At 51.4% G+C, this 26,294-nt stretch overlaps 11 protein-coding genes across 11 annotated transcripts; 5 read left to right on the top strand and 6 right to left on the bottom strand.

The window, feature by feature from the left end:
* Positions 1-1,031: 1,031 nt before the first annotated feature.
* Positions 1,032-2,021, top strand: PMZ80_000400 (uncharacterized protein; the record flags this gene model as incomplete). The annotated part of the gene is made up of 1 exon (XM_064868851.1): positions 1,032-2,021. The coding sequence occupies one exon, from the start codon at positions 1,032-1,034 to the stop codon at positions 2,019-2,021; it is 990 nt and encodes a 329-aa protein (XP_064734348.1).
* Positions 2,022-2,036: 15 nt separating this feature from the next.
* On the bottom strand, positions 2,037-4,406 carry COG4 (Golgi transport complex subunit 4; the record flags this gene model as incomplete). The annotated part of the gene is made up of 1 exon (XM_064868852.1): positions 2,037-4,406. The coding sequence occupies one exon, from the start codon at positions 4,404-4,406 to the stop codon at positions 2,037-2,039; it is 2,370 nt and encodes a 789-aa protein (XP_064734349.1).
* A 421-nt stretch (positions 4,407-4,827) lies between these two features.
* On the top strand, positions 4,828-6,021 carry HST2 (Sir2 histone deacetylase Hst2; the record flags this gene model as incomplete). The annotated part of the gene is made up of 1 exon (XM_064868853.1): positions 4,828-6,021. One exon carries the CDS (start codon positions 4,828-4,830, stop codon positions 6,019-6,021), a length of 1,194 nt encoding a protein of 397 aa, XP_064734350.1.
* A 258-nt stretch (positions 6,022-6,279) lies between these two features.
* Positions 6,280-7,103, top strand: PMZ80_000403 (uncharacterized protein; the record flags this gene model as incomplete). The annotated part of the gene is made up of 2 exons (XM_064868854.1): positions 6,280-6,299; positions 6,347-7,103. 2 exons carry the CDS (start codon positions 6,280-6,282, stop codon positions 7,101-7,103), a joined length of 777 nt encoding a protein of 258 aa, XP_064734351.1.
* A 632-nt stretch (positions 7,104-7,735) lies between these two features.
* hxk1 (hexokinase) lies at positions 7,736-9,462 on the top strand (the record flags this gene model as incomplete). Its single annotated transcript, XM_064868855.1, has 5 exons — positions 7,736-7,741; positions 7,836-7,873; positions 7,922-7,938; positions 7,988-8,547; positions 8,593-9,462. The coding sequence occupies 5 exons, from the start codon at positions 7,736-7,738 to the stop codon at positions 9,460-9,462; spliced, it is 1,491 nt and encodes a 496-aa protein (XP_064734352.1).
* A 363-nt stretch (positions 9,463-9,825) lies between these two features.
* UTP18 (U3 snoRNP protein) lies at positions 9,826-11,760 on the bottom strand (the record flags this gene model as incomplete). Its single annotated transcript, XM_064868856.1, has 1 exon — positions 9,826-11,760. The coding sequence occupies one exon, from the start codon at positions 11,758-11,760 to the stop codon at positions 9,826-9,828; it is 1,935 nt and encodes a 644-aa protein (XP_064734353.1).
* Positions 11,761-12,565: 805 nt separating this feature from the next.
* PMZ80_000406 (uncharacterized protein) lies at positions 12,566-13,882 on the bottom strand (the record flags this gene model as incomplete). The annotated part of the gene is made up of 3 exons (XM_064868857.1): positions 12,566-13,521; positions 13,604-13,704; positions 13,788-13,882. 3 exons carry the CDS (start codon positions 13,880-13,882, stop codon positions 12,566-12,568), a joined length of 1,152 nt encoding a protein of 383 aa, XP_064734354.1.
* Positions 13,883-15,321: 1,439 nt separating this feature from the next.
* On the bottom strand, positions 15,322-17,272 carry PMZ80_000407 (uncharacterized protein; the record flags this gene model as incomplete). Its single annotated transcript, XM_064868858.1, has 3 exons — positions 15,322-16,939; positions 16,992-17,081; positions 17,139-17,272. 3 exons carry the CDS (start codon positions 17,270-17,272, stop codon positions 15,322-15,324), a joined length of 1,842 nt encoding a protein of 613 aa, XP_064734355.1.
* A 547-nt stretch (positions 17,273-17,819) lies between these two features.
* YRB30 (Ran-specific GTPase-activating protein 30) lies at positions 17,820-20,111 on the bottom strand (the record flags this gene model as incomplete). The annotated part of the gene is made up of 2 exons (XM_064868859.1): positions 17,820-19,883; positions 19,953-20,111. 2 exons carry the CDS (start codon positions 20,109-20,111, stop codon positions 17,820-17,822), a joined length of 2,223 nt encoding a protein of 740 aa, XP_064734356.1.
* Positions 20,112-20,884: 773 nt separating this feature from the next.
* Positions 20,885-22,990, top strand: SUP35 (translation termination factor GTPase eRF3; the record flags this gene model as incomplete). Its single annotated transcript, XM_064868860.1, has 1 exon — positions 20,885-22,990. One exon carries the CDS (start codon positions 20,885-20,887, stop codon positions 22,988-22,990), a length of 2,106 nt encoding a protein of 701 aa, XP_064734357.1.
* A 1,366-nt stretch (positions 22,991-24,356) lies between these two features.
* PMZ80_000410 (uncharacterized protein) lies at positions 24,357-25,340 on the bottom strand (the record flags this gene model as incomplete). The annotated part of the gene is made up of 1 exon (XM_064868861.1): positions 24,357-25,340. The coding sequence occupies one exon, from the start codon at positions 25,338-25,340 to the stop codon at positions 24,357-24,359; it is 984 nt and encodes a 327-aa protein (XP_064734358.1).
* Between the last annotated feature and the right edge of the window lie 954 nt (positions 25,341-26,294).

A 26,294-nucleotide genomic window follows, 5' to 3' on the forward strand; every position in this document is an offset into this window, starting at 1 on the left:
GTGCGACTGCGACTGCAGCTGCGACAGTTGTGTTGGAGGCTTGCGGTTGCCTACGGTGGTGTATTGATCGTGATCGACTGTTTGGCGACTGTGACTGTGACTTCCACTTCCGCGAGGCAAGCTGGCCATGCCTAACCCGCCATCGACACGGCCTAGATATCACCAGGATGAATGTAAATGGTGCGTGGTTAGAGAGTGATGGCGAAGAAGTTCAAAGACAGATATCAGGTTAGATTGTGTTGGTTAGGTATGAATGGTTTGAAACCACACAACCACGAACCAGTGCTATGTCAGTGCCAGATGGCTATCCACCCGAGCCACCTTGAAGCCCGCACAAATGATTCCAAGCCATTCTAAGCCTAGTTAGTGAAGTTTAGCCGCGCCACTCAGTGTTTCTCTCCGGGCGCTCCACCTGCGTCGATTGTGCTATCATGATGCCTGATACGGGCATGCTTTTCGGGCTGCTTTGAACCTCAATGACATATCGACAGCGATATACTGTGCCATCTTTCGCAGTACGAAGAACTTGTCCGTCCCCAATATCAACACTGAGGAAGTTGTTCAAGACGGTCTATCAGATAAACAAGCTTTAAGTATGCTACAGTGACCTTGCTCTGATGTCGATGCTCATCAACTAAAGCACTGCCGCAAGCAGTTCGATAATTCGTGGTGCACACGATGTATAAAAACCTCGTAACTGAACCATTATCCATGGTTGGTCAACAAATTTCAGCTTTTAGAAGTACAAACATGTGTGAATTGCGCTTGCCTGCAGACGAACACGAGCTACGAGTTCCCCTATACACTTCTCTAGAGTCTGGGGATATGATGAAATCGACTTATAGTTGGTAGAGTGATCGATAAAAAGATGTGGTCCAATCACCTCATTTCCTCCATCCACTTTTAAGGTCCTCCTACACGGCTATACCAAAGTATAAAATGTCCCTCTTACAGCAACTTTCTCAACGTAAGTATCACAGCCCCGAGCCCATCAAGCCACAAACAACATACAACTTCAAAACCAAATCAACATGGCGAAAGCAGAATGGAAATGCATCGCAAAACACGAAGACCTTCAACGATCTTCACACATCGTCTCCGTACTCGGCCACACAACCTACATCTTCGGCGGAGAACTAGTCCCACGTGAACCCCGAGACAACAAAGTCTTCTCTCTCAACCTCAATGCACCAGGCACCCCGTCAATCTCCGCCACGGAGTCCTCTTCATCCCCGTCACCCCGTGTTGGTTCGGCATCCACCACCCTCAATGGCCGCATCTACCTCTTCTCCGGCCGTGGCGGCACCGCAATGGCCCCCATTGAAGAAGCGGGCGCCCTCTGGTCTTTTGATCCTAGAACATCGGGCTGGTCCTTTACTGCCCCGTCCGACAGCTCAGCACCCTACCCGCCAGCACGAAGTTACCACTGCATGACCAGTGATGGTGTCGCCAGTATCTACCTGCACGCTGGCTGTCCGGAGTCTGGCCGCCTCAGCGATCTATGGGTTTTCGATGTTGAGGAGAAAACGTGGACGCAGCTTGCGGATGCACCGCCGCCGAGCAGGGGTGGGACTAGTATATGTTATCTTGATGGGCATCTGTACAGAATGAATGGATTCGACGGCAAGACGGAACAGGGCGGGGTAGTTGATATCTTTGATATTGCGTCGATTTCGTGGTCGAGCAGGAAGTTCTCAGCAGACGGCATCTCTGGTCCAGAGGCGCGCAGTGTGGGTGCGCTTTTGCCGGTCAAGGTCGATGGTAGAGATATGTTGGTTACTTTGTTCGGTGAGCGGGATCCGAGCTCACTTGGTCATGCGGGTGCAGGGAAGATGCTGGGCGATTGGTGGATGTATGATATTGCGGAGGACAAGTGGGTGAAGGGCGAAACCTCGGGTGATGTGCCACCTGCAAGAGGTTGGTTTGATGCCGATGTGGTTGATGGGTCCAAGATCGTGGTTGCAGGTGGTCTGAGCGAAACGAACGAGAGGTTGGATGATGTCTGGACGTTGTCGTTCTAGATTGTGAAGCCTATCTCAATCTTCAATCAACATCTCCCTGGCCCTCCTTCTCTCGTCAGGCTTCAGCTTGTCCGCAACCTCCATCACTCCACCCTCTTTTTGTAACTCTTCCCATTCCTCCTCGTCCATGTTCATCACCATACAGATTTGTGCGCACCTCAGAAACATTTCTCTTGTCTTCCAATTCGTCTTCTGACCTGATGATACCACTACCTTGACAATGCCATTGACGTCATGTTCCAATCTCGATGCTCCTGCTTGGTTGACTCTACCGCCGTATGTCCACAAGCGCTTCTCGAGGAGTTTCGACAGGTAGTTCGCGGTGGTATTTAGCAGAGTTGCACACGTACTTTCTGTCATGAGTCGGGCGAGCGGCCTTGTGAGGGCTCCCCAGTTATGAGAGAAGCGTGAGGAGACGATGTTCTGGAAGCTAGTGAGATCATGAGGGTCATGGCCTAGTGACTCGGCCATTGCCGAAAGAGATGTTGGGTCGAGGTTGTACTCGATGTCTCGGAAGCTGTCAAGGAGAATACGACGTAGACGAGGCTTCATCACATTGTTGAAGAGAACGCCTATTGCATCTGACAGGAGCTCGGTAGTCTTCTCGGTGAAATTCGCCGCAAAGGACTGCAGTGTGGCTGTCACGAGCTCGCTCTCGCTGGGACTCGGGAAGAGCTGTGCCAGCGATGGCTGCGCCCCTGCGTCGAGACGTGAGCTGACGATCTGTTTGATGTAGCTTGTTGCCACATCAACATTGTTGACGAGGACAATGAAGGCAACGACTGTGGCTTCGGGAGGTAGGCTGTCTTGCACCACAGGTCGAGGATAATGCTCATCTCTCATCTTGCGCTGTTCCATACCTACAAAGTCCGAACCCATCACTCTAGCCAATGTAGTTACCACAGTCGTGATGACAGAGACTTGAGATGTTGCCAGACTTTGTTGAACTATCTTGTTGAGGATGTACATAATGTCCTCTATTGCAGATGACACGTGAGGCGGTGTACTTTTGAGCGGCTGCCTTGGGTTGAGATTGAGGTCAGAAGGAGTCTCGTCCAGCTGAAAAGCCTTTTCCACAGATCGTCGGAAAAAGAACGTGGTCATCTCGTTGAAAGGATAAAGAAGTCTGTCTTGAATTTTCTTCATGAGTGTGGAGTTCGTGAGGAAGGCTGGAGTCGTGGGGCTATCATCACCTGCTTTGCATTTTTGGGTGATGAACCTAGTATACAGTGACCACTTGCTTAGCATCATGGTCATTTCTCCAAGCAAAGAGTCGACCTCCTTCATATCCACACCTTCGTCTTCGCTGTTCCTACCTGGAGCTGGTGACCCAGATCGAGGTGTCCCAGAGTTGCCTCGCTGGGCTTGCAAGAAGCTGTGTACGAGGAACGTAAAAGCATAGGATTTAATGTCAGTCATCTGGCGGTCAATGCGTCTTTCATCGCTCCACGTATCCAGTATAATCCCACCTTGCATGTCAGCTTCATTTTGCAGCCGCTCAATGACACGATTCATCTTGCCTGTACCATAGTGACGTTCAACCAAGCCACCATGGCCATCTACTATCTGCGCAATGTGCTCGAAGAGACGGGTCAGGGCATTGGCATAGAAATATCCATCTTTTGCTTGGTTGCCTCCTGTGCCAGCATTAAGGTTTGCCCGTGCTCGTGTTGCGATGCCTTGGCAAACATATCGACCATAAACATCTAGGCCCACCTCAGACCTGTTGATCAAGGGGAACAGTTTGAAGAATCTGGTGATCTTGGACCCATCGTTCTCCTTGACGGCTTTGTCGAACTCACGTTGAAACAGGCCACAAAGTGACTCCGAAGCGTTCTCTAAGGTCACCCGTGGCGCATCCGGCACTTCTGCAGTCGGCACGACCCGGGCAGCAAAAGCACCATCAATCACTTCATCTGGAATTTTCGAAGCTCGACTTAGGTAGCCGGCAGCAGTCTCCCAGTCCTGAGGCGCGCCCATCGAGCCAGAAACACCAAGCACGCATGCTTTCAGTTCGCGTACTTGTTCCACCACGGTCAGGGTTTCCTGTACGCGTTCTTGCTCGAGGTCGAGTCGTTTCACAGACCCTGATATTTTGTTGGCAGTAGATGCCGCCTCTGAAAGCATGCCATTGCTAATTGCGCGTGTTTTCGCCGCTTGTGTGCTTAGGTTCGCGCGGAAGAGGTCAAGTCTGCCTAATTCGCGATGGAGATCCTTTTGTGCCGAAATCAGCGTGTCGAGCTTTTGTGTTACTGTGGCTTCTTTTTGTTGCAAGTCAGCCAGTGCTGCTCGGATTTCAGCCACAGATTTTGCACTGAAGACATCTTTCGTCGATTGTTGGAACGCTGGTGATTGCTGTTCCTTTCCAGAAGTCCTGCCATTCATACCTGGAAATGTAAGATTGTTCAGATTGTTTTTGTGAAGGGTTCTCGGAGCGGAAATTATGCCCAGCCCTTTCCCTGTGGAGCGGACGCCGCATCCGAAAAGGGGAAAGCACAGCAGGCAGCCAAGGGCAGCCAAAGGTAAATAATCCCCACCCTGCATGGCTTCCGAGTCACGAAAATGACGTGTCGGCAAAAGGACGTTGTGATATAATGTCCCCAACCAGGCAGGCTGTCATGCGTTGTTCTCAATTTAAGAGCCTGGCTAGGCACCGTTGCGCTATCAGTATACCTCCTTACCACACTTCCACTGGAGCGACCCAATCGTGGCACTACGAAGGATTGTACAATTCATCGTCAACATAGCTCGAACACGCAGAAAAGGAAAGCCCTCAAAAGGCAAGTTCAGATTTGGCCGATTCAAGATGGGCAACGAATCATCTACACCAGTCGCAGAAGATACACCACCCGTCACGCTGTACGGAAGGACAATCGAAGCAGTAGCAGACTATGTCAAGAGGAACAATGTTAGGAAGGTGGTTGTGATGACTGGCGCAGGCATATCAACATCAGCAGGTATACCAGATTTCAGGTCGCCTGATACTGGCCTCTATGCCAATCTTGCTAAATTGAACCTGCCCTATGCGGAGGCCGTCTTCGACATATCCTACTTCCGAAACAACCCGAGGCCCTTCTATGAGCTTGCCCACGAGCTGCATCCCGGCAAATACAGACCTACTATTGCTCACTCTTTTGTTAGTCTACTGCACCAGAAGGGCATGTTACTAAAAGCTTTCACACAAAACATTGACTGTCTCGAAAGAAAAGCTGGCGTGCCTGGAGACAAGATTGTCGAGGCGCATGGCTCGTTCGCTACACAACGATGCATCGATTGCGGCTTGGAGTGCCCCGAAGACCGTATGAAAGAGGCTATAGCAATCAAGGAGGTCCCTTACTGTGAGAGAACGAAGTGCGGTGGCCTGGTGAAGCCGGATATTGTATTCTTTGGAGAAGCTCTACCAGAATCATTCCATCGCAACCGGAGTCTACCTGCGCAAGCCGATCTCGCAATAATCATGGGCACGAGTTTGAGTGTACAGCCCTTTGCTAGCTTGCCTTCGTTCGTTAGGGAGGAGACACCACGTATCTTGATTAATATGGAACGGGTTGGTGGACTGGGTTCCCGTCCTGACGATGTTCTATTGCTTGGCGACTGCGATGAAGGCGTCCGTAAACTTGCTGATGCTTTGGGATGGCGGGAAGAGCTTGAGAACTTATGGAGATCGACCGATCCTGACAAAGGCGAGAGGAAGAAGCAAGAAGAGAAACCCAAGGACAAACAGACAGAGCTTGACGATAAGATCGAGGAGCTTACTAGAGGCGTCGACAAGACTCTCAAACTCTCTGAAGATCACCAGAAGCAGTTCGAAAAAGATTTTGCTAAGCGTGATGATACTGGGAAACTGGATGTGCCAGGGGGCCTCGCTCAGTCAATCACGAAAGCAGAAAAGCAAAAGCAAAGTGACAGTAATGTCAGCAGCAATGGTTCGACGAAAGAAGATCTAAGTCATGTCTACCCTCACATCAGCCTCAAACCAGCAGATAAGCCCTCACTTTGATCTTGCAAATTTTGCAGCCTGGACGCGTACAGCATATATCAAGGTGTCATGTCCGACGATTGATCCTCTAGTCGTCCTATTACCTAACGACCTTCCACCGTCATAGGTTCAGACAATCTCCCTAATCATTTGATTCATCAAGCCTAGTTCAGACCTGTCCATAGTGCAATGCCTCAAGAACGTGCCCTTCGAGAAGCAGGGTCACCACACAGGCAACCAAACAGACGCAGAAACAGGAGCAGGAATAGCACGCGTCACATGCCCTCCCAGGCTAAGTCGTGAGTCTTCCTCCGCTTTTGCTCTGCATTAGCTAACAATGAGCCAGCAACTATGAAACGCCGATTATCAAAATCCTCGTTGGAGACGAAGAAGCGGAGTTCAAGATCAACATAGGCCTCCTTGAGAGCACTTCCTTCTTCGACCAACATGGTCGGCCCCAGCCACGAGCACCTGCTCCTGTGCCCCAAGCCCCTCCCACTCCGCGACAAGAGCCGACCACGCCTCCCAATCAGTCAGGGCTGTTTTTCGATAATGTTTCAGATTACACGGTCGACTCAGATGATGACGCCGTCACCATCGACCTCACCGACCCCGATGCTGACTACGAATTGAAAGATAAATTCTATTACAGCCGGGATGCTTTCAACATCTTTGTACGACACCTCAACGACGCCTTGCCAATTGCTCCTAAGAGCCAAGAAGAATGCTGGTCCCTGTTCAGAGCCTACGCTCTCGCTCAGCACTACAATGTCGAGGAATTGCAGAACAAAGTCATCGACGCTCTCCAGAAGTTCTACGCACTAAACACTATACCTATCACCGACGTTATTTACGCGGTTCAACACTGGGGCGATAGCGTCGACTCCTTTCTGATGGCATACCTCGTCGCTCAGACAGGTTACGAGATGGCTTCTGACTGGGCGAAATATCGAGGCGAGAACAAGGAACTCGTTGCACTTTTCCAGAGTGGGCACAAGGTCATCCTGGAGGAGCTGTTCCGTGCTGCAATGGACCACACGAAGCCCAATCCCTCAGCCGATCCTGCGAAGCACAAACGTAACTGGCGTCTCCAGCCACTTTAAGCAGATAAAGTCGAGGAGACATTGGTAGGCGCAATATCGAAATGAGATGGGTCATTCGCACAGTTGCATTTTCTTTTGGTCAGCACATAACGGCTTAGTCACGAACTTAGATGCGAATGAGCTAAAACGGATAAACACATTCATTCGACTTACGATAGCTTTGCTCGATGGAACGATCGAGCATGAAGCCGCACAGGAGTCTTTCTTAGAACGAAGTCACGAGTGCTCAACCTTCTATGGCTACAAAATTGATGGGAACAGCGGAATATATTGATAGCCAGTTTTGCTTTCTAAGTGAGTTTACAGACAATATCATTGGTTCTTTTCATTCAGCTCCGAAGATGCGGCTCTTCCTCCAAATATGCAGGGATCATCGGTCGTTTCTGCCCCTCCATGTCTTGGTCCCGCGCGGCTTCCGCTCTTGCATGTGGTTGTGACGCAGCATGACATGCAGCTCGACTCAAGTCAAAGTGACAGCCCTACGGTTCCTAGACTGCCAGACAATTTTGGCCGATATCGTTACCCAGCATATCATTGTCACAAGTCAACGAGCTATCCTTCTTCTCGCGTTGCTGTAGCTTTTTTCTTGGACCTGCCTTTAGCAAGGCACTTGCAACACCGCAGTTATGGACATGGATGTAGGTATTTCAATCCCAAGGCACAGCTGTTACTCACTAGCAGCTGCATTGAATGGTGGCACGTACTGTACTAATTGTTCTGACGGTCGTATAGTACAAGCAAGTGCCTGAAAGATGGACGACAAGAATCAGGTATGCGCGCAACCAGTGTATCCGATACAGGCACTGACGTGGCTCTAGAAAACCATCCCGGAAGGGTACGAATGGCCTACACTACACCTATGGACGCATCTTGACCATGTCTAGGTTCCATGGCCGATGTGCCCCAAGACATTGTCACTGAGATTGCCAGCCTCGAACGACTTTTCACTCTTGACCAAGCCAAACTCAAGGAGATCACGGAGCAGTTCATAGTCGAGCTGAAGGATGGCCTGCAGGGCAAAGGCAACATCCCGATGAATCCAAGTTGGGTGATGAATATGCCCGATGGAGAAGAAACTGGTCGCTTCTTAGCTCTAGATATGGGCGGCACCAACCTGCGGGTTTGCGAGATCACGCTGGTTGACGAAAAGGGAGAGTTCGACATCATACAGTCAAAGTACCGTATGCCAGAAGAGCTGAAGTCAGGGAATGCAGAAGAGCTTTGGGACTATACCGCCGACTGCATTGAGCAGTTCATTGAGTATCACCATGAGGATGAGAAGGGCAATCTCGAGACACTCCCACTAGGTTTCACCTTCAGCTATCCTGCGACGCAAGAGTACATCGACCACGGTGTCCTGCAAAGATGGACCAAAGGTTGGGCTGTCGAGGGTGTGGAAGGCGTGGACGTCGTACCCCAGCTCGAAAAGGCTTTGAAAGAGAGAGTAAGTACGGGCTACACATCACTAGAATTCTGCTGACATGTATAGAACCTCCCTGTCACTATCGCAGCCCTTGTCAACGATACAACAGGTACCCTGATAGCCTCGGCCTACACTGACACAGCAATGCGATTGGGTTGCATTTTCGGCACAGGCTGCAACGGCGCCTATGTCGAGACCTGCGGCAACATCCCCAAGCTCAAACACATGAACCTCCCAGACGATATGGAAATGGTTATAAATTGCGAATACGGTGCCTTCAACAGCAAAGGCACACATCCAGTCCTGCCCAAGACTCCTTACGATGTGATGATTGACGAGACCTCACCCCGTCCAGGCCAACAAGCCTACGAGAAGATGATCGCAGGTCTCTACCTCGGCGAAATCTTCAGGCTAGTAATGCTAGATCTCCACGATAACAAGAAAATCCTCTTCCAGAACCAGGAACTCGCTCCATTCCGAACGCCATTCTGTATCGACTCGAGCTTTCTGTCATTTATTGAAGAAGACCCCTTTGAGAACTTGTCGGAAACACAAGATATGTTCAACGATAAATACAAGATCAAGGCCAACAAGGCCGAGCTGGAGCTGTGTCGTCGGCTAGCCGAGCTAATCGGTACACGAGCAGCTAGACTTAGTGCGTGCGGTATCGCGGCAATCTGCAAGATGAAGGGCTTCGATTCGTGTCATGTCGGCGCTGACGGATCTGTCTTCAATAAGTACCCGCAGTTCAAGCAGCGGAATGCGAAGGCGCTGAGGGAGATATTGGACTGGACAACGCGGAAAGACCCAATTGTGCTGAGTAGTTCGGAGGACGGCAGTGGTGTGGGTGCTGCGTTGATCGCGGCGTTGACGGTCAAGAGGATAAAACAGGGAAATACTAATGGTATTCAGGATGTGAAGAAGTTTGGGCTGTAGAAAAGCCGGTTCATAGGTCCCGAGCGCCCACCGACGGTCACTGTATCCATGCCGGACACTGAGTCGATGCCGAGTTGGCTGGACATGCTTGAGGCGAAGATGCGAGGAGACTATATGGCAAAGGGCTGATTGAGACTCGGCATTGACCAGTGAGTACCGTGGGTGCGCAGTCGAGTCTTGGGTATCATTCCATTTCTTGACTGGCTGCATGCATTCAGCGCAGCATGCGCTTCTGTACAGTATCCCATCGCCAACATGCATACAACCCCTTCCGTTGTTGCGATCGTGTTTCGTTCCCACATCTCCATCGTATCCCCTCCCATCCCATCTTATTCCATGCTCCCATCCCATCCCATCCCATCATCAATCTCTTATCTGCCACAACCTCACCTTTCCCGCCTCATTTCCCACAGCCAAGTACGCCCCATCCGCACTACTAGTAAGCGCAACACTACTCACCCGACCCAACGGCGTCTTATCAGTCGGCCAGTTCCGGTACACGGTGCAACTGGGCAGATGAACGAGTCTTAGTGCGTTCTTTTTCCAGCGGGAGGAGATTACTAATAACTGGCCTGTGGAATCGGGTGTGAAGACGAGGTTGGAGATTGGTGTTGTGAGGTTGGGGAGGGTGCGGAGGGGTGGGGGGCGGTATGTGGTTGCGCTGTTTGTTGTGTTGGCGGTGGAGGTGGTGGACGTGTGGGATGTGGAGGAGGGCGAGGAGGTGTTTGTGGAGGAGAGGGTCTTGGCGAAATGTGAGAGGATAACCTTGCGGTCATATATCGTGACGATCCCACTCGTGCTTCCAATCGCGATATACCGGTCGTTCCCAACTACCTCTGTACCGGCTTCTGATCGCGGATCGCGGATCTCACCGCCGAGGGCTAACGTCGTGGTTCCCACCGCACCGGCGTCGCTCCAGCGCGCTGTGACACGTTTTTCGGTGAGACTATACTCCGTTATCTCCCCGTTCTTCCCTGCGATAGTGAGACCGGTACTATCGCGGTAGAATCTTGCGTCGGCGATCCCGTTTAGACTCGAGATTTGGATTTGCGAGATGGGTTGGTGGGTGGCTGAATTGAGGAGGTGGATTGTTCCGGTGGAGGAACCGGTGTTGGAGATTATGGCTATGTAAGATGAGTTGGGGGATATGAGGAGGCGTTCGCAGGTGGGGAGTTCGTGGTTCTTTTTGGGTTTGTCCGTGGTGGTTATGTGTGCAGAAGGACGGGATTGGTAGAGGGGGCGGGAGATTTTGGTTAAGTGCCCGGTGGTGAGGGACCAGGTGTGGAAGTAGCGACGGCGGGCGGCGAGGTAGATTTTTGTTTCGGGGGATTCGTTTTGTTGGTTTTGCGAGGGTGGTTGGGGCGGTGTTGAGAAGAGGGCGGTGGTTATGGGTGTGCCTTTTATGTGGAGGGATGTTAGGATTGGATTTGGGTTTTGGGAGGAGGGTGAGATGTGGTGGAGGTTTATGGTTGAGGAGGGACCGGCTGTTAGGAGGAGGGGGTAGGAGGGGTGGAAGTGGAGTTGGTCGATTGAGGAGGGGCCTGAGGAGGCGATGTCTTTGAGGCGTTGGATGTCTATTACTTCTGGGCGGAGTTTGAGGGTGCGTGTGGGTGAGGTGGTGGTTTGGGTGTCTTGGCCTTGACGGGTGAGGGGGCCGTTTGAGCGGAGGAGTTCTGCTAGTGGTTTGACGGATGTGCCTGGGGAGTCGATTGAGATGTCGGAGTCAGTGTCTGAGTCTTCGTTGTGGTCCTCAGATCTTTTCTGCTTTTTTCTCGCATATCTGACCCAATCTGGTGTTGGGTGGAGGCGCTCGTATTGACGGCGTAGTCGGCGGATGTATTCGAGGCCAGTCACCACGTCGTCGTCTTCTGTGTCTCGCAGTTTGCGCAGGCGGGTATTTGAGGCTAATGAGACTGTGATGCGATCGTCATCACTGTCGTGCCAAAGCACTTTCCGCCTGTGGTCCTCTTCCTGCTTCTCCTCCTGCGCTTCTGCAAGGTCTTCCATAACATCATCTGGCAGATCTGTGGTTCCGGCATCGAGGAAGAACAAGTCCTCGTCTGCCACGTCTTCCATACCCTCATCCTCATCCTGAGTCTCGTCCCCATCGTCGGCACCAGGTATCCTTGCGAGCGTCCTATCATCTTCCTGCGCAGTTTTATTCAACGAATCGAGGAAGCCAGCCTGGTCGCCAAACAGAATCTTTTCGAGTTGCCGTTCCGTGTCGTCCTTCTCAAGCACTTCCTTTTGCTTTCGTGCCGCCAACTCTTCGGCATTGAGTCGCCGAGTAGGGCCCATAGTGGTGGTGTATGGTTGAGGTAATTTGCTTCAGACTTGCTCGCAGCCCGCACGGTACTAAGTTGCTAGTAGCAGCACAAAGTCTCTGCGACTGCGACAACTTTTTTCTCCGCATGAACCAGAATGAGTCTAGCTTCGGAGATACGAAGCCAGAACTGCCGTACCATAGTTTATGCAACTCCGTAATCGCGCTTTGCTCTCATGGCCCGCTGTTGCACAAGCTCACGCTGAAACTTCTTTTTCTGTGTCTCCTAAACCTCAGCACCATATTACTGGACTGACGATAAGTCTTATGATCATGCAATGTCCAGCTAGATCAGTCACGACCGGCTTAGCCACGGAGTGATGATATCTAGCTTTCTCCACGATTTGCTTGTCGCTAACTGTAATTACACTAGAGGATGCGATGGTGAGGAAGGGGCGTCCGCAAGGAGAACATCATAGTAAGGAAGGGTACTACAGTGGAGAGAGCGCACTTAAGGAAGGTTCTGTAGTAAGATGACGCAAAGGTCTCTAGGTGCGAGGATGAGGAAGGGGCAATGGAGGCAAGTCCACTAACTGGCAGGCACGGATCGCGAAGCAAGCTGACTTGGAAGGTACGTTGTATGTCAGCACCAAGGGACAGCGACGACAAGTGTTACGCCAAGGAGCGGTGCCGGCAATGGAGCGACACCGAACCCCCAACTGAAATAGTGGTAGTAGGAAGGCTGGAAATTTCCATGTTGATCACCTGCAATGGCGTGGCCATGAAATTCGAGAGGGCTGTTGAACATCATTAGGGCCTACTGGCTACGCAAAGGGCTTGCTATACTCTCTGCTGTCCCTTCGAGAGCCGCTTGTGGTCTTCTGTGCCATCTGTCGAACCTCTGTGCTGATTCAGGTCGGTCGTGCTTTCATGCTCACTGGGTGTATCCCCAATATCCCTCTCGCTCATCTCAATACTTTCGCTCGTGATCGCCAGTTCGGTCGTCTTGATAATCACACCGGCATCGGCACTTTCAATGGGCGGGCTTTGAGGCTCAAGGCTCTCGTCACTATCGCTCAAATCCTCGAGTTCGGCGGGTCCAGCTCTCCTTCTCCTCTTCTCGATCTGCGCCTGGCGTGCCTTGGCCTGCGCTTCAGGACCTTTACACCACGCATCATACACCGGACGTCGGCCATATTCGTCTGAAACACTCGTGAGGAAGGGGTGACCACCCGACTGCCCATGCTTTGAGACATGCTGGGCGTTTCCAAACTCGTCTTTGGCTCTATGGGAACGATGCCCGCCTGAACTGCCAGAGACAATACCTGGTTGTTTTGCGATTTTGGTGATTAAACTCGCCATGGTGAGTTCTATGTTCAATTTGACGATGTATGCCAGCGGGTGAAACTGAGTATACACCCAGCTGTTCTTCAGGTTCATCATCGCGATGATCAGGATGTCCATCGACAGTGAGATGACAATGATGAAGGCATTGAACTTGAAGAGTGGTCTGTACTTCGTCATGCCTGCAGACACCAGCTTGGAGTGGACGAGGTAGAGGAAATAGCCGTTCAGACACCCATCAATGACGAGGTAGATGCCTTTCTCGATTGGATCCCAGACTTTGTTGATTCGGATCCATTTCTCGCTAATCTGCAGACGTGCTGGAATCCAGATGACGAAAACAGAGATGTTGATGAGCGTCATTATGACAGCAACGCCCCAGGTAATATACGCTGCTTTCGTTTTGTCGATGATGAGCAGACTAACCCGGTTGATGATGATTTGTAGGAGGGCTTGAATCTCGAGCGATCAAACGACAACGATGGCAAAGAGAGCATAGAAGCTATAGAAGTGGTTAGCCTTCGTGCTGCTCACGACAAAGCAGCGCACCAACTTCATCGGCATAGAACCATCCATCATTAGCCACGCCAGGACGCCGTATACCAAGCTCGAGATAATCTCGACCCATACCAGCACTATATACGTGTTGAGCCGATGCGATCGCCTCCATACCGTACGTGTTTGCTTCAACGCTTTTGAGCAAGTCAGGCAGCCAAACCCTAGGGTGAAGCCCCATGCTATGGCTGCGAGCTTGATGCCTCCTATGTCGTTGACTTGGGGCTCAAAGTCATCTGGAACAAATGGTCCGCTCATGCTCATTCAGGGTGACAGCATGAACCATGGGATGTGAAGATGACCATGAGGCCAGAAAAGCCATCTTCATGCTTTTCAGAAACTGGTGATGTTGAAGAGTTTTGGTCGCGCTACCTCAGGAGGCTACCGAATGTTCAGTCCGGGGAAGCGAAGCGTTGATCTGTGGATCGAGCGGCCCTCGGGCCCAGGGAATCGTCAGGATTTGCTGTAGTCTCGCGAATCTGGAGTTGACTTAGCGAAGCTGTCGCAAGTCGCATGAAGTTGATTGTACTCGTAAATGCCATTGGCATGCACGACCGACAAGACACTGCGCTGCAGCCATGCAGAAAAGGTCGAATTGGTGTGCTCATCAAGCCAGAAGTGTTGTAATGAGCTAGGCAAATCTCCTCTTGTTCGAAGATGCCAGGTACCATGCTTGTCATGGCTTGCAGTAGTGAATTGACATTGTTCCGAAACGGACTTTCGTGAAGGTAGCTTTGCACCTCGCGCGCTTGAGCCGACAATGGTGCGTAGACTTGTGGAAGTTAATTCTTTGTGCAGTTGGAACTATTGGACCATGACCAAGTTGAGACACGCCTGGGGGCTGTGGACCCTTTCCAGTTATCCACATTTAGGCGAGCCTTCCCCGGAGCTGGGGGACGGGCCCTATGCTGGCAACGGCCCTTTAGGCATCTTTAACCGCAGAACCACTGAGTACTGAAAGTTGACAACTCGGCCTTTGTAAGAATATGCGGCGCAATAGTGAGGCATAGGACAATTCAAGATGTTCTGTGTCCCACAGCTGCCACTCATGTTATCTTGGAGGTTGCCTCTGTCGCCAACTTACACGCGAGGCGAAATAAGGTTTGGCAGGCCGAAGAAAAGGCAGATCTGCCGGCCATTGCAGCACAAAGCACAACCCAATCCTAAGCATGCACCATTGCTACGGAGTAAGCTCGCTGTGAGCTCACCGAGTACCTGCTGATCTCGACGGTGGGTGTTTGGCAACAAGGGCCGCTGGTATCACACGCAAAGTTGGACGCATGGAAAGTCATTTCTCAGCAATTCACATCCGCTTTCACGGGAAAGCGGTCAGTGCTTAACATGCGTCAGCTGGAGCCGGCCATCACTGGCTAACCTGGTGTACTTGGCTGTGTTTGATGATTGCTTTTCGCCATCGCTGTTGCGCTGTGCTTGGACGGGCCAAGTATGCTTTCCAGATTCGTACAGGTCTGGTTGCCAAGCTGAGTTCTTGTACTTGATCCACTATCAGCACGAAAGAGGCACGGATGCAGGTTCCGTTAGACGAGGTTGTTATGGAGCAGAAGTCAGGTCAAGCGGGCAACATCTGTCCTTGAAACTCGTATTCCAGCTTGAGACTGGCTTTTCCATGAGTGCACGCCGCGCCGTTGTATACTAGTAGACCTGGCCGTCGTGTTGACCAGGATCAGCTTGATAGCCTAGCCATACCATCTGTAGTTATCAGTGAAGGCGCCGCTGAAAAGATCTTCCATCTGTGGCAGATCCCACATCTCAGGTGGAGGAGCAACAGCATCCATATGATGATTGCTCTGATCTATCAAATGCTGCTGTTGAGCCTGCGGATCAGTGCTGCCCAAGAAGTCACCCAGTGCAGCTTTCGTGAATTCAAAACTGATCGTTGTGCCTGACACGGCCTGCTGACCATATGCTAGTGTCTCTCGTATGATAGCTGGTACCTCGTGGTCATGAGGTTGCTCCTTGAAGAGTTCCGCGAGGACGATCATGGCGTAAACGACGCACAGATGTAGAAACTCAGGCACTTCTTCGCTGGTTGGCATCGGCAAGGACTTGAATGTGTGGAGGAGCTGCATAGCGTGTTCTTTGCATAACACGAAATATCGCTCTCTTACGCTGTGTGTATGGATCGATGATCTATCAGCCCGGCTGGATACCGACGGCGAGTTTAGCTGATGCTCGTTCGGAGAAGTAGTGTCTCGATCAACAGCGGATGACGGGTCACTGTTGAGGTGATCCAAGCACCTTCGGTCTAGGACGAGGTGACAAAAATCGATTGCCATCTGAAGCACGCATACCCTATGATCGTTAGCATCCAGAAGATGTCCCCATTTGGTGGTCCAGGATTTGAGGTGCTTTCGCGAGTGCTCTTCGCTGAGACTGTTGTGCTTTAGCAGGTCCTGGACAATGGCAAATAGCTGAAGTGTCGCGACGGATATGCCATCATAGATAGTGGCCTCAATAGTGTTGAGAATGGCCGGACAGTGTTCCAGATACTCAGGTGCGATGACTGACGGTCGGCCTGTGCCTACAGCAAACTGAAGGTGACAAAGACAGATCATGTTCCATAACCTGAGTTTTCTCTGGTCGATGTGATCAGCCCTGCCTTCATTCAGATTCTTGAGCAGGCTGGAGAAATTGATCGTCAGCTTGGCCTGTTGAACAGCATATCCACTCATCAGCCAGCTGTCAATGAATTCAGCTTTCTCCTTGGGGCTAGTGCTCCACATAGCCAAAATCAACAAAGCACAGACTGACTCCAATGGCAGAGGACTGATCAGCAGCTCGCGTCCTGAGAGACTTCGCACATGCTCGTAAAGTTGATCATGTTGAGGGGAATTGCAGAATGAAGGGTCAAGCCGGCCTCCTTGTAAGCATATAGCAGCGAACAGCAGAGGCGATATACGGCGCACATCTCTCGCTTCGGAGATGGCGTTCCAGTTGGTGACGCCAATCCATGGGCCGACACGTTGAAAAAACAATTCTTGCAAGGTCAAGGCCTGCCTTTCTGATAGCAGACCCAACTCTACCACGTCTTTCGAGTTTCTGGCCAGACGCGCAAGTCCGCTGAGGGCGGAGAAGCGATTCCTGATTAAATTGACTGGGGCAGAGGTAGTGTTGCGATCAGCAGCAGTGTGACTGTTTGCCTGCTCGTCGTCATCTCCATTCTCTTGTTCTACGGTCTCGACGGATGGGCTCCTTGGCTGGTCAGCTCGATATTGCTGTGGACTTCGTGATGACATATGTATCCGCTGGACAATGTCCTTGATGTCGTTGAGGATTGCTCCATGTTCGCCGAGTCTGTGGATGTGGGGTCAGTGAGAGGTATTGAATCTGTGATCGATCTTCTCACTTCTCTTCTATGCTCGACAAGTTTCCCGTCGGCTCTAGATTCAGCACCTCTGTAACGTCGGCGGACGATGGTCTTAGCGAGCATTCAAGCCTGTAACAGTGTCAGAGCGCACGCGGGCGAGTCTCGATGCGGTGCTGTGACCTCTACCTCAATCTTCTGCATCTGGTGCATTTGCCAATAGCTGCGTCGTACTCGCATCGATTCTTCAGTCTTCTGCATGTGTCACAAGCAAGCACACGTCTTCTCTTGGCTGGTCGGTGTTCGACCTCCACTTCGGTCATGGTGGCTGCGGGTGGACTGTGCGCTCGAGCACAGGGCTTCAGTCAGCTTCGCCCACTTGGATTGTGAATATCGAGTGGAGATTAGTGTCGCATAAGAAACGTGAAGCTTGCGCAAGCAGAGTCAGACGCCGTTAAGGTCTGGACTCGACGTAATTGCAATGCAAAACATGCACGAGCATCGAATGAATTATGTCGCTTCAACCATTCAGTACGGCACTTGTACCTGCTGCGACTGCGGTTCTTGCCATGCGAAACGATCTCCGAGGTTTATCCCGAAGCATATGCTCCGCCCCCACAGTCATGTCTTTTTAGGCATAGTGCAAATCATGTAGCAACGCTGGCACATAGAAAACGGCAAGAATGTTTGACATACCCGGATAGGTGGTAGGTAGTAGGTAGTAGAGTACTAGCGGTACTATCACCCGCCGACTTGAACGGACTGCCAGCTTAACTTACCTAAAATCGTGCTTTCAGCTGCAATCGCTGTGCTTAACGAAGAGGCCATTCATTTTGGTAGCTGAGTGGTTATGGAGCAACTCTCACTACACTAGATTATAGGCTTGGGAACAAAATCGCTGGCACTATCAATGGCCCCTGACTGTCGGATCCTCTGTTTCTGCTCATCATCCGGTACACTCCCAGGACTCGTTCCTATACCCTCATCACTATGAGCAGTGATTGGCCTTAAAGGGCTACCGCCCCGAGGTGTACCACCTGGTTGCTTGAGCCAACCGGGTCTATTGCTGATCGTGATGCTGTTGTGGACGCTTGTACTAGGTGGAGGTGTGCGGCCATTAGCTCTACTGTCGGGGGTGCCGGTGATACTTCTTGTCTGTAGCTGAAGGGAATCGGCTGGACTCTTCATGAAACCTTCCGCGGTATATGCTTGGCTTTGTGGTGTTCTCGTTACTGGAGATGGAGGAGCTGGACTACCTCGGTGGTCAGGACTCGCAACACTTCCGTTGTAGCTGTATTGGTAGTGCTGGCTGGTGCGTGGACTGTCATAGTATTGCTGTTGATTGTATTGGTAGTCCTCGCCCCGGTGCTTGACCGGACTCTCGTTGTATGGGTCCCACCCGACTTTCCGGCGAGCATCAGCACGAACCGCCTGCCGATGGTGCTCGTCCCCACCAGCTCCTGTTGAGGCTGACTCTTCGAGGAAGAAGTTCAATAGCTCATCAGGAATAGACAGGTGCGATTGTTGCTGGAATTGTTGTAGGCTGGTCAATCGCAACAGAAGTTCAAGCATAGACAACGAGGTTTTGATCTGCGGCACCCACGGCTGCTGAGGCTGCGCTTTTGTTGGCGTCGCTTGCGAAGTGGTATTAAGGGGAGAGTTGATGTGTAATGCAGACAACTCCACGGAAAGCTCTGACGATTCGGGTTCTTCACCAGGTGTTGCAAACTCCTGGTCTTTGAGGTCTTCATCGTCCTCAGAAGCGTCGTCAGCAGCTTCAGCTTCAGTATATACTTCGAACGCGATCCACTCGGGGTCTAGCGAGGCCGGTAGCCGCCAAGGATCATTTTTGCGATTGGCGTGGTCCTCCTCAACATGCTGCTTATCTTCTTCCGTCTTAGGCGTACCGTCGTCAACATCATCACCATCATCGTCATCGCCAACTTGGTAGTCAGATTCAAGAGTCTCCTGCTCGATCATTCGACGCGGGGCGACTGCGTGAACATCTCGACGTAATAAGAGGACAGGGTGATTCGATTCGGCATCCGAGCCGATGTTGAGCACTTTGCTAGTGTCCGCATAGAAGATCTTGGAGATCTCATGCACTGGAATCATTTCCCTGATACCGGCAAGCTTAACGTCGTCAAACGGCCCTGGTTTCGCATCTTCGTCCTCATAGTCGTGGTGTCTGTCATCATCGAAGTCTTCCACTATCATCATCTGATACGCGAACTCCTCAGACCTGGCCTCAGCACGGACGTGAGACGGAGAGTCGGCCAGAGCAGGGGCCTTTTTAGTTGAGGATATCTCATGTGACTGAAGTGCCTCAGAGCCAGATCCAGTAGACAAGACTACATCAAGAGGCACTCGACGAAGCTTGACACGTGCTTTGTGAATGACTTCCTTCCAGGTAGTGTTTCGCATCTCTTCCTCTGTCTCTGGTCGATCGTGACCTGCAAACAACATGTACACTGTCAAGGTGAAGGTGGGTCCGATCTGGGCAGCATGCTGTGGCGAATACGCGTACTGTGAGTCACCCGCTGTCAGCAGAGTGCTGGCTTGAAGGAGTCGTGATGGCGAAACCGTCGATGGGAGCTGTGTCGAAAGCTTCGCACCGGAAGTGGTCAAGGCGAGGTTGATTAGAGGAACAGCGTCGTCGATTCTTGCTAGCAATTTCTTGATGTCATGAGTTATTAATTGCATCTCGTTCTCGTTCTCTGCTTCTTGTATAGCTTTAGTGCGCGAGCTTGCATTGGCGCTGGTAGCTTGTGAAGAGGCCGCTGCCTTGGCGAGGCGTTGACCGAGACGCTGAATGTCCAGACGCAACTCCTTGGTCAATGATACTGCAGACTCCAGAGAGGTGTTGCCCCGAGCAGCAATCAGCTCAATCATATCAATGGCTGGCGATACAATGCGGATCTTGTGTTGCAGACGCTAAGAGAAGTATCAGTATACCTGCAACCTGAAACCTGGAGGGCTTCGCCAATGCGAATGGGTTCTCACCTGCTGCCATTCATATAGTTGGTCTCTCACATCGCTTTTTGGTGCACTTGCGAGCAGTTTGGTCGACTGTTTGATTGCATAAGATGCTGTCAAAGTCACACCAGACTTGATGGCATAGTTCATTGCCTGCTGTGTGACTTTGCCCAGGAGAAAATCCATTTTGAGGTTGGGTTCACCCAGTCGTGTAGGAGACGAGTAGCTGGTGGAAGAGAACAGTAGGCCGATACGATCAGTTCCTCAAAAGCAGACCTACTTGATAACTCAGCCGAATCGTGCTAGAAAAATTGTTAAACTGAAACACAAAACATCAATAATGACCTGCTCGAACAATTGAGAGTCGCCTGGCGTGATGAATGCACAGCCTATGTCTAAAGAGAGAGAGGGTCTAACTAAAGTCTGCAGCTGGGCAAGGTTGTAGTCTAGCATATCAAAATCATCAATTACCTTTACGCCATCCAATAATTACCATAGACATTATTGTTGCTGTCTTGCATGGTTTACGGAAATACGTAGTGACAATATTACCACGTGAAGTACTTTGACGCGACGCGTGCCCGTTGACGAGGCTGGCACAGACTACGTCATCCATGATTGTTCAGCCTTGTTCGACCGCCCACTTGCCTGAAATTTAGTGGGGCGGCGCCCTAGATTTGCAACGATTGGGCACTGCATCACAAAGCAGTGAATTGATGGAGTAGAAGCGTGCAAAGGGCATTGTGTCGAGAAAGAGTCATATCACTGTCGCTACGCATCTTTGTCCAGCGCAGTTACTTAAAGTGACGAATCTCGTCACGATTCCCAGAGCCATTCTCCATCACATCACAAACATACCTGGGGTGCCGGCCATCCCACAAAACGACGACTCGATTTGCCCGATTCTCTGAACCATTCTTCCCTTTCTCCCACGAATAAATTCGACTACCGATCACACAATGTCTGGCAACTACGATTCATGGGAAGATGCTGCGGCACAGGACGAGGAATTATCACGACAAACGCAGAATCTGAACATGAACGCAAATACATTCAGGCCAGGCGCTTCCTCCTTCCAGCCAGGAGCCTCATCTTTCCAGCCTGGGCAGCAGTTCCAACAATATAACGGCTATGGTCAGCAGCAGGGTGGCTACGGCCAACAGGGTTACGGCCAGCAAGGCTACAACCAATACCAGCAGTACCCCCAGCAAGGATATGGCCAATATCAGCAGTACCAACAACCCCAACAGCAGCAGCCACGGCAGAACAACACCGCCTCGTTCGCAGCCTACAACCAGACCCCTGGCCAGTTCCAGCCGCGGCAAGGTGCTCCCATAAGCATCGCGAAGCGGGGAACAGCAGAGCCATCTCCGGCACCTGCTGCCTCAAAACCTGCACTCGCTGCAGCACCAGCACCAGCGCCAGCGAAGACTAATGGGGCTCCTGCGAAGGCTAAGGTCCTATCGATAGGAGTACCCGCAGCTCCAGCTGCTACAACGAAAAAGGCCGATTCTCCTACTACAAAGACTGCCCCTCGCGAAGATCAGGTACCTGCACCGGCGTCGTCAGCGGCGGATGAAGGTGCCAAGGTTACCGCAGCAAAAGCCGTGACCGGCGAGAAGATCTCTGGGAAGACTACACCGCCTTCGAAAACAGGTGGCAAGAGTTCTCCAACACCAGCAGAGACCAAGAAAAAGACCGATGCCGCTGCCATTGCCGCAGCTCAGACAGCCGATGTTGATCAGGCGGTACTGGAGGAAATGTATGGCAAGGAGCATGTAAACATCATTTTCATCGGTCACGTCGATGCTGGTAAATCAACCCTGGGTGGACAAGTCCTCATCCAGACTGGTATGGTGGATGAAAGAACGCTCAAAAAGTACAAGAAAGAAGCTAAAGACGCTGGTCGGGAAACATGGTACATTTCTTGGGTTCTGGATTTGAACACGGAAGAACGAGCCAAGGGCAAGACAGTTGAAGTCGGAAGAGGTTTCTTCGAGACCGAAAAGCGCAGGTACACCATCCTCGATGCTCCTGGCCATAAGACCTATGTCCCCAACATGTTGAGTGGTGCCGCTCAGGCCGATGTCGCAATCCTGGTCATTTCTGCCCGAAAGGGTGAATTCGAGACTGGTTTCGAAAAGGGTGGTCAAACACAAGAGCATGCCATGTTAATCAAGACCACAGGAGCCAAGGAAGTTGTTGTGGCCATCAACAAGATGGACGACATTACAGTTGAATGGGAGGAGGCCCGATACAAGGAGATCGAGGGCAAACTGAAACCCTTCCTAAAGAAGAAGATGGGTCTAGACAGCACATTCATGCCCATATCCGCTCAAACCGGTTTGGGCGTGAAAGACCGCATACCCAAGGACGTTGCACCGTGGCACGACGGGCCCTCCCTTCTCGAATTTCTCGACAACATGAACAAGATCCAGCGAAACCTCAACGCGCCTTTCATGATGCCCGTCGGTGCCAAGTACAGAGATCTCGGCACGATGATCGAAGGACGAATCGAAGCTGGTGTAGTCCAGAAAACGTCAAACTTGATAATGATGCCTAACAAGGAATCCGTCAGCATCAGTGCCCTCTACGGCGAAACCGAAGAAGAAATCCCTCACGCTACCTGCGGTGACCAGATCCGCATGCGCATCCGTGGTGTCGAGGAAGAGGATGTCATGCCTGGGTTTGTGCTTTGCTCACCTAAGCGTCTAGTCCACTGTGTCAGCGCATTCGAAGCACAGATCAACATTGTCGATCTGAGGTCTATCCTATCAGCAGGCTTCAATTGTGTGCTTCACGTGCATTCTGCAACCGAAGAAGTTACGTTTGAGGCACTGCTACACAAGTTAGAGCCAAAGACAGGCCGCAAGAGCAAGAAGCCACCGCCATTCGCAAACAAGGGTATGGCCATCATCGCCAGATTGAGAGTCACTAGTGGTGGCGGCAAGATTTGTGTCGAAAGATTTGAGGATTACCCGCAACTTGGACGGTTTACGCTGAGAGACCAAGGTCAGACGATCGCTGTTGGAAAGATCACGAAGTTGCTTCTTGACGAGGAGTAAATTAGTTCTTCGACCAACAAGCAATCCTGTCGTGTAGGCTAGAGGAAGCATAGATGACTTTGGAAAAGCGCGGTACGAGTGATGCATATGATTGATGTTTCGCAATTGAGATAGAATCATGAATGACAATGAGTTCATGGAACAAGAATAACGAGTCGCCTGATATTTGTATGTTGCCTGGCTTTCCTGCAAAAACGAAGGAAGATGCCACGACCTCTTCGCTGTATCGGTGACTTGCAAGCAACGTTAACAATTCCTAACCATCTCCGAACATAATCTACGGCGGTCACAAACCGCCTGCGAACGTGTCTTCCGCGATCGAAGTGCTTCTATTCGGCCGGTGACCTGAGGCTGGTTGCATTGTGATGGAGCCAAGGAGCCGACACGTAGCTGTAGCAAGGCATGTACTCCCTACTAGTACTAGTCCACACTGTGACCAAGGCACATACATATCTATAAGAAGCTTGAGCGGCTCGATACTCTCTTCATCAAGCTAACGGCGACCTCGAGCGTCTACGAGGGTCTCGATGAACATCAAGAAACCAGCTGCACACGTTAAGTTTCAGGACGGACTACACATTCTACATCGATATCCGAGCTACCGCGACCGGCTTCAGCATCGAGGCGTCCGCTCTGGTATCATAGACCTTCACAGATAGTCTCACGCTCCGTCGCCCAACTGGCCCCAGAAATATGGCAAAGTATATGCTACCTGGTACCTGATAATCGACATAGATATCCAACACTCAGCAGCCTCAGCAGAACCTCCAAGACCTTGCGTGCCATTGCCCAGCCTCTCCTCTCTTCCAAATACAGCAATCGGCAGCGATGCAACCTCGTCACTTTCACAGAGTGCGTGCTCGCCTATCCGCAACTTGCCAAGCATGTTGCAGACCTGGAGATCATGGATCCTGAAACACCAGATCACATGTCGGGTCCGTGTATAGTCGAGGCGACAACGAAGGAAGACCGGGCCTACTTTCTCAGTGAAGCCGATTCTATCGGCTTACCTCTGTCCTGGAGAGGGGTCACGGACGAGGAGATAACCCAGACCAGGTGATAAAAGTGTATCACATCTGCATGCATGAATCGCATATGAGAACACAGCTGCTATCCGTGTCGGGTGGTCTTTCACAACCTCCAAGCGGAACATGCTGGCAGCATACGCAATGATAAGTGCCAGCTAGGTCCTGTCCAGCAAAATCAGATGCCTGCCGAACACATGGTCGGATCCGCAGTCGAGAAGGTGCGGCTGACCGATCCTTCCTAGCGAGCGCAATTTCAAAAGCTTGAGCCGCTCCCGGAACTGCCAGCGACTCCCAGAGTATTCCGCCTTGAGAGAATTCCATTCGACAGGTGGAGATCGTCAACTTTTCGGCTCCCAACCTCTCACTCGTAGCCTCACACCTACCTTTTCATCGTCTTTCCAGTCCACCGAGGCACCTTGAGGTGGTTCGACACGCGTCCACTTTTGCAGCTGCCCCGTCTGAACCTCAGACCACCCATTCTGGGCGTCTTCGAGGTCCTCAGGCCAAAAGGTATCGCACTCGAACTCTTCATCATCCTTCAACTTCCGAATCTCGGTCTGAAGAATGCGTAGTTTTGGCCGCAAGGTCTCATCTTTCAGAAACGCATTGTAGATTTCTGCCCCGCCTATGCAATAGACCTCGCCTGATTGAGACAGGCAGTGTTCCGCAGCAGACCGCAAGTTCGACCCGATCGTCACACCTGGGACGACACCTTCTATCTTGCTTCTCACAGCCACTGTATTAGTCTCATCATTACTGACGACCTCAAACTCCGCCTCCGCCATCTTCAGCTGCTGCGTAACGGTAGCTGTCGGACTCTCCGCCTGCTTCCGTTCAAGTTCAGCCCTCTTCCCCCGTGCATCCCCAGCTTGCTTCTCCAGGTCATCCAGAATGCTCCTCGCAACATCCATCGGCTTCGACCTCGTCACAATAACATTGTTCCTACCCGCCAACGGCCTAAACCTCGGCGGAATACTCTCGTACGTCTTCCGTCCCATAATCACAGAGTTCGATACCTTGCCAACAGACCCATCGTACGTACCAGTACCCGACCCATCACGCGTAACTTTCTTGAAGTAGTCCATATCTGCTCTGATCATCGGCCAAGGTAACTTCCCATTCATGCCGATGCCGAGCCTGCCGTTCTTACATGGCGTTGTTGCGACGACGAGGTAGATGTGTTTTAGCGCTTGTGTTGAGTGTGAGTGTGGCATTGAGGCTTTCTCGGCTTCTGCTGCTAGGGGGTCTTGGTCTTGTAGTTCTGTGGGCGATGGTGTTGAGAGGGTCGTGCCTAGGGGTGTGGCGATTGGGTTTGAAGACATGGTTTGAGGCTATTGAGGCAGCACCATATCTATATTGCGAAGCTTTAAGGATTTTTGGGGTCGCGAATTGATAAGTGTTTCTCGAAAAGGGGGACCCAGCTCCTCCGAATCGAGAACAGATCTGTTGCAAGTGGATGACGACCATCTGATACGGCGGGTGAACCGAGCCAGTCGCGCAGTCTAGCTCGAGCGCGCCAAGATTACGCGTTGGATCTGTCAAGAACGAGGGATACGTGCGTTCCGAGTACACAGTTCACGGAAACTATGGTTGTGCTTGCTCTCGGGCCATGGACCTTTTTTTTTTTTTTTTTTTTTTTTTTTTTATATAAATCTCTCATGCTCTGCTGCATGACCGACTATGCTCACCTGACAGTATGTTTCACTGACCATGAGCTTCGCTTCCCACTTGCCACTCGAAGAAGGTCTCACATCTTGGACTCGCATAGAGCCTGCTTCGACTCTTCGAGAACGCCAGTGTATTGAAACCGAGAGTGCAGCAAGAGATGGTTACAGTCGTGGCCTCTGAGCTTCGGGCCTACAATCGACGCTGATGCAACGCGTCTCCAAAAATTGATCTGTTCTTAGTTGAAAGCATCACTCTCCTGACTCCGCAGTGTGCCAACAACCGCGAATGACCTCTCCTCGATCGCCATGAACAAGCACCATACTGGCAGGCTATCTGGGATGATCCACGAGATCTAGCAGGTCAGAGTATACTGTACATAGGGGTGCTATGGCTCTCGAGAACACCAGCCTCGCCCTGCCGGCTGAAGCCCTGCATTATGTTCAGTTGCTTTCTGAAGGCAGCTTGGTGCCTCGCCTCAAGTATGAGATAAGACATCCTTACGAAATTTGCCGTGTTGCAGCTCCAGGAAGGCATGGACTTGATTTGGCTGGAATGACCGTCATTTGTCTGAAAGAAATGTACCCATCTTATGAGGACGTGCAGCCGGT

This window comes from Knufia obscura, assembly GCF_036327395.1.
Source record: "Knufia obscura strain CCFEE 5817 isolate CBS 148926 chromosome Unknown scaffold_1, whole genome shotgun sequence".
Taxonomy (NCBI): domain Eukaryota; kingdom Fungi; phylum Ascomycota; class Eurotiomycetes; order Chaetothyriales; family Trichomeriaceae; genus Knufia; species Knufia obscura.